We start from the raw sequence: 6,606 nt of genomic DNA, 5'->3' as shown, positions 1-6,606 counted from the left end.
ACGCATCTCCTGTGCCCTGTACATATACGGCGGATTTCGTGAAGGGGTCAAAATGCAAGTCGTGGATATAAATCATCAAACCACTGCTGAATGCACATTACACTACACTGTTAGATTACACTAATGTTGGCCGATCTTGCCGGGTTCAGCTGACAGTCTATAATGTGTTGGCCACCTGCCGACTGATGTTCAGTGGAAATGTCAATCTTGAATGTCTGATTTCGGACTACTGATTGTATTGTTCTTCCGGAGAGAAGCCAACGGCCGATGTGTTGATAGTTGGCTTTCTCGTAGAGAACCTAGGAGCTGTCGAAAGAATTTTCGGCTGACAGCCCTCTTATCTGTATTGCCAATTTTGAAGGAAATCTATCAGCAGGTTTTTGCTATTATGCTGCTCTCAGATTAAATATAGGGCATGAGACCCTGATTCCAGGGATGTCTCACTTATAAGGCGGTATGTTCTAGTTTCAATGCAGTGTTTTATCAACAGGAGATTAACGCTGACAGACTACAGCTCACATGACCAACAGTCAGGCCAATCTATATATAACCCAGCCCACACCACTACCTGGCAGCTACCTGTGTGCACCGTGCATTGTGAGCAAGCTGCTACTCGGGAAGTGGGGGGTTACACAGAGTAGAAGACTTAGCTCTGCTACATCTTCATCAGATAAAATAGGTATTCTATGAAAACTACACCAAGTGCTGGAATCAGGCTTTTCCTATCACCCATGACAGCACCACAACGAAAGAGGGGATCCGCCTTTCCAGGACAGGAAACCTACAGAATAAAAGGGTGGCGCCTCTCCACCACATCAGTTGGTTTCCTGTCCTTGAGGGGGAACCTTGTTAAAACGGCAGCAGAAGAAAGAAGAGAAGATTATTCCCAGACCTGGGCCGGTCGGTTTCCAACAGGGCACAGTCTCTGCTGCAGCCGGCGCCAGGGACCTGGAACCGCCATGGTGGGTCCAAGGGGGCCTGTTCCATCGGACGGGCGTGAGCAGCAGCCGCACCATTACCTTATGGTGGCCTGGCAGCCGCGCATCCCGGTTGCGCAGGCCAGGACGCTATCCAGGAAATCGCGCCCTAAGACGCACGCCAGCAAAAAAAGTAGTAGCAGCATACCGGAGGGTCCTTGATGGGAGTACCTGTTGAAGATCTGGATACGACAGAGCGGTGCCCCTGCCTGGGGTCGGCTGCTCCAGCTCCGTGCATCAGTGGAGAAGCTGCTGTGGAACTGCGCCCCTGTCTGGGGTCAGCAGCTCCAGCTCTGCACGTCAGTGAGAGAGCAGCTGTGGATCTGCGCCCCTGTCTGGGGTCAGCAGCTCCAGCTCTGCACGTCAGTGAGAGAGCAGCTGTGGATCTGCGCCCTTGTCTGGGGTCAGCAGCTCCAGCTCTGTACATCACGGGGAGCACCTGTTGAGCTGCACCCCTACCTGGGGTCAGCAGCTCCAGCTTTGATCGGCAAACTATTGGAGGCGCCCCTGCCTGGGGTTGGCCACCCCAGTATTGCTTAGGCAAGGCCGGATGGAGAGGAACAGGCCTGTGACTTGGTCCAGCCTCCGAATCCGTACAGCTGGTGGTGAGTGATCTTCGTGAATGTTTACCTTGTTTATGGGGCCCTTTCCTTGTTATGGTTATTAGGAAAGGCTGAAGGAAGTTGGCGCAAAACTCAAAAATGGGTGTGTGCGCACTCTGTAAGACCCCATCTGGGCCTCGTGCTTTAAATTTGGCTTCAGGACGGAAGCTGGACCTTAGAACTCTAGGCTAAAAATGAGCCTCAATCTGCTCAGTAAATGTTAAACTAACACTCAGAGGTTTTTACTGTTGTCCTCCAGTCTGTTTACTCCATCCATAGGACAGCACATGGTGTTAATACAGCACATGGTCTCTGTGAAGGTCTGCTGTCCAGCTGCATCTCATCAGTTGGCTCCTTCGGGTGGGGCTAGTCTGGCAATTGAGATTTACCACCCAAAGGAAAGGTTTATCCTTCATTTAGATGGATTACTCTTTTAAATAAAAATCTGAGCGCAGTGCCTCATAAAGCCTCAGTGTGCTTCACAAAGAGCACATCATAGTGCTTCATAGCATAGCGCCTCATAGCACATCATAGTGCCTCACAGCGTAGCGCTTCATAGCACATCATAGTGCCTCATGGCACATCATAGCATAGTGCCTCATGGCACATCATAGCATAGCGCTTCATGGCACATAACAGTGCCTCACAGCGCTTCATGGCACATCACCTCACAGCGCCTCATAGTGCTTCATAGCGCCTCATAACATATCATAGTAACTCATAACATATCATAGTGCCTTATGGTGCATTCATAGTGCCGTATAGCGCCTGTTAGTACCTCATAGCGCTTCACAGTACCTGTTAGTACCTTATGGGGCCTCATAGTGTCTCTTGGTGCTTCAGGGTGCCCCTGTGCCTCATAGTCCCTCTTTGTAAAGGTACTGGTTGCACAACTAAGTTTATATCTGACAAAACCAAGTTCAGCGACTGTAAACTGTGCATGGCAAGCTTACAGAGTTCAGGTGGAAAAATATCCTAGCCTCTATTTTGAGACGGAAGGTGGCAGTATTCCTGGCTGGTGCTCAGCTGGCTCGGTGGAAGGCCGGTTGGAGGCAGGTGACAATAAGAGCGCTTCCTTAGTTTTGCAGGTTAATAATAAACCTTGTAGGGTTTCACTCTTAAAGATAGGAGGCATCACATAGTGCTCATACAGCCATTGTGGGTTTGGTTTAATCAAGCACAGTTTTAATGCTTTTTACAGGTTGCACAGAAGTCATAAACATTAATATTTCTGGTCTTGTCCAAGTGCTGACTAAATAGGACAGACCCTGACTACTCATATACAGCTCAGCTAACCCAGCTTGATCAAACAAAACAATATTTATCCAGGGCAACCACTGATACTTGCAGACTCAGCTTAGGTGGATTCTGGCCTGTGTCTCTGATTAGCTCCAAGACAAATACCGTCTGCTCTGCTTTCCGGCAGTCTGACTAAGGTGAATGCCTAGCCTGCTCTGGTGCTTAGCTCTCCAGGTGCCCTAATCAAGACCGGTAAAGCTATTATTTAACCCAGTCCTACCTGGGTTTGCTACAACCCAAAATGGGCTGTAGAGATTCCTGAGAGTTAGATCATTGGAAATGGACTCTATAAGAACCTGCTAGTAAACCTGCAGTTCCTGATTGCTATATAGTAGTACAGGTGTTTGTATACCTCCTTAATCAGGTTCCAATTCACATGAAACATCAAATTTCCTGAGAATAGTTCTTGGCATAAAATTAGGATTTAGGCTGTCAGTTTGTGTCCTTCCATTTAGATGTTAGTGAGCCCTAGGGCTTTATGGAGAATTATAGTAGTTAGGGCAACTCTCATATCGAAGGAAGAGGTATTGACAATAGTTTACCTCAACTATTTCGGGATTATGGGCAGATCCATCGAGCGCTGCAGAACTCACTGGGCAGTGAGTAAGAGTTGTGGTCTCCCAAGGTAGAATAAGGAGTCCTGCTATATGTCAAAGTTAATAAGCAGTCTGGCCACAACTCTGAACAAGACAATATTGTCGTTAATAACTCTAATCTCCTACATTCCAGTAGTAGCATGGTCACAGTTACACACACCGTGGGCTGCCTCTAAAGATCCGGTTCCTCTAACCTAAAGAAACTTTAGAAAGTATATAAGAAAGCTCCATTCATCTATACATGGTCACCATGTAAAGGTCTTGTCATACAACAGAGTAGTTTTAGCTTACGTAAACCATTATGGAGGAACTCGGCCAAGATCCCTAATGACACTTATGTCTAATTAGCTCAGATGGCGAAGTCTCACCTTTTATCTTTAACAGCACCTCATATAAAGAGGAAGAGAATTGCAAGTGGACCCTTTTAGCCGTAGACTACTGGAACAGTGTCCAACCTGCATTGAATAAGCAAAGAATGTGAAAGTGAGTTTTGGATCTAAGCCCATTTTCAGTCCAAAGATGGCACCCTGGGATCTGAATCCAGTGCTTACGGCTCTAACAAGCCTTCCCTTGAACCCATGGATTCAGGGTCTTCACATTAAAGACTATTATCCCGGTGGCCCTGACTTCAGCATGGTAAGTTAGTGACATTCAAGCTTTGTCGGTTAATCCTTTGTTTATACAGATCCTAGAAGATGGTCCGGTTCCGGGGCTACCCTATCTCCCGAAGATTTCCACAGAAGTCAGGAAATTGTGCACCCTACTTTCTGTGCTAATCCGGGGAATCCATGGCAGAACAATAAGAAAGCGGATGTCTCCATCAAGCATTATGTAAGGTTGCCATTCAGTCTTCACCTTGCACCTTCTATAGACACTATAGGCTTGATCTGGGATCTTCTGCTGTCCTTTCCTTTAGGAAAACTGTTCTACAGGCTGTGGTCCCACTCTAACTTTTAAGTTTTTCCTCTGTAAATCTCTCATTGTGGTGCTGTCATGGGTGATTGGAAAACACTAAATTACTTACCGGTAATGTGATTTTCCTGAGCCCATAACAGCACCCTTATATTCCCTCCCATCACTGGTAGAAGTTGATCACTTCATTTCCTTTGTGGTGTTTGATTCACGCTGTGTGTAGAAGGAAAAATCATGGGATATATAACTATTAAGTAGTGTCCTCTCATGCTCTGTAAACAACTGTGGTGGTGGAGAGGCGCCGCCCTTTTATTCTGTAGGTTTCCTGTCCTGGAAGGGCGGATCCCCTCTCTTGTTGTGGTGCTGTCATGGGCTCAGGAGAATCACATTACCGGTAAGTAATTTAGTGTTTCTTCTCATTTGTTATGCGGCTCTCAGACTAAATGGCAAAACCCTGCTGACAGATTCCCTTTAATTAATTTATATTTTCACACCCAGTGTTAGAATTTGAAATATTCTTATTTTCGCCAAGGAGAAGCTGTTACTATTGCAGACCTATTTAGGTAAGGACGGCAATGTGACAGAGTTAAAGCTGGTGTCATTACATATAAGCAGTTAGAGGTGTGGGCACGTTGTAAGGAAATCCCAGAAAACTCCTGCAGGTTACATGGACCTGGTTCTACATCTTAACCACAATTTGCCAAAAGTGTAACAATACAGGCTGTGTCTTCACATGAAAAGCAATTTCCTAGTGCCAATTCGTAAAACAGTGGAAACAGACGGTGCCTGGTGGACTCTACTAACTGATGGATGTGCCAGCTGTATTCCTTAAACATAGTGCTGCATACAGCACCATTTAGTTTCCATGATGGGTGACAGAATCTGAGGCAGGACACCTGACAGATGTGGTCCGAGCTCTTGAGCAATTTTGGAACAAAGTTTTCTTCAATGCAGTCACAAGCATGCATTTCTCAGAATAAACTAGATATGATTGCTCACCAATTCTAGACGATTGTGACACACAAATGGATTTAGACAAATTGTGCATCTGACTGGTGAACAAAGTGATCTACTCAGGAATTAATAGCTGTCTACAAACTTAATAGCCATCTAAAAGTATCTCAAGGGCTGTCACAGTGTAGAAGGATCATCCTTATTCTCATTTGCACATGGAAATATGAGAAGCAATGGGATGAAACAAAGGGAGAAGAGACAGAATAGATATTAGAAAAAACTTTTTGACAGTGAGGGTGATCAATGAGTGAGACAGGCTGCCATGAGAGGTGGTGAGTTCTACTTCAATGGAAGTCTTCGGAGGCTGGACAGACATCTGTCTGGGAAGGTTTAGTGAATCCTGCAATGAGCAGGGGGTTGGACACGATGACCCTGGAGGTCCCTTCCAACTCTAACATTCTAGGATTTTACAAGCAACAGTAGCTCATCTAGTCATTGACCAGTTATTCCCTGATGGATCACATACGCAAGAATAAGCCACAGGTTTGTATATTTTCAGATAACAGCCAATGGTTGTTGGAGGCAAAAAAAAATGCCAGCTGTATGTTAAGATAAACTTTTATTGAAAATTTCATGAGGAATGATTGATTATTGGAGATTACAATTTTACAATTCATAGAGATACATTGCTATTAGAAAGTACAATAAGATCCCAATAATTACAGAGTTATGCATCCTTATCCCCAAATGTGAAAATTATTTCTAAAAAGAGAATTACAGGTGGAACTGGTAGTGTTATACAGCATGAATACATTATTGGAAAAATAATTTACTATGCAGACATTACAAAACTGAGCTAAGAGTAAGGCTTGTAACGCATCCCTCGTCTTCCCTCTTCAGGGGACACCCTTGTACTGAGTATTTATAGCTCATCATTGTTATTATGATCAAATACAGTATGATAGTCATTATACAGTGGTAATGCCATGGAGAGATTACAGTGAGAAAAGCCTTAGTTGCTGGCCAGTGACTGGTGAATGGGTGGCTGAAAGCATCGCACATGTTCTACAGATGTATTTTCTCCATCTCCAGACTTCAGGTACTTATCCAAAATTGAAAAGATCTCATCATTAAGGATCTGGAACTTACGGATACGTTCAACCATTTTCTTCAAAGGCTGCATAAATAAAATCAAGATGATTAATTAAAAGGCAGAGTAACAGGTAAGATCTCGTGCTACTAATCTCCAGTACTCCCACTTCCCCT

At 44.9% G+C, this 6,606-nt stretch overlaps 1 protein-coding gene across 3 annotated transcripts in view; it reads right to left on the bottom strand.

Moving 5' to 3' along the window:
• Nucleotides 1-5,942: 5,942 nt before the first annotated feature.
• The window catches only part of CYFIP1 (cytoplasmic FMR1 interacting protein 1), a 108,092-nt gene continuing 107,428 nt past the window's right edge, over nt 5,943-6,606 (bottom strand). For all 3 annotated transcript variants that reach the window (XM_073664518.1, XM_073664517.1, XM_073664519.1), the window contains one exon: nt 5,943-6,517. In XM_073664518.1, coding sequence (XP_073520619.1) covers nt 6,353-6,517 — 165 coding nt within the window. In that variant the 3' untranslated portion in view covers nt 5,943-6,352. The remainder of the gene's footprint in view (nt 6,518-6,606) is intronic.

This window comes from Phyllobates terribilis, unplaced genomic scaffold, assembly GCF_046119375.1.
Source record: "Phyllobates terribilis strain yellow unplaced genomic scaffold, ASM4611937v1 Scaffold_2__4_contigs__length_985480577, whole genome shotgun sequence".
NCBI classification, from domain to species: Eukaryota; Metazoa; Chordata; class Amphibia; order Anura; family Dendrobatidae; genus Phyllobates; species Phyllobates terribilis.
The sequence above is the reverse complement of the archived record's forward strand: the minus strand, read 5'-3'. Positions and strand labels throughout refer to the sequence as shown.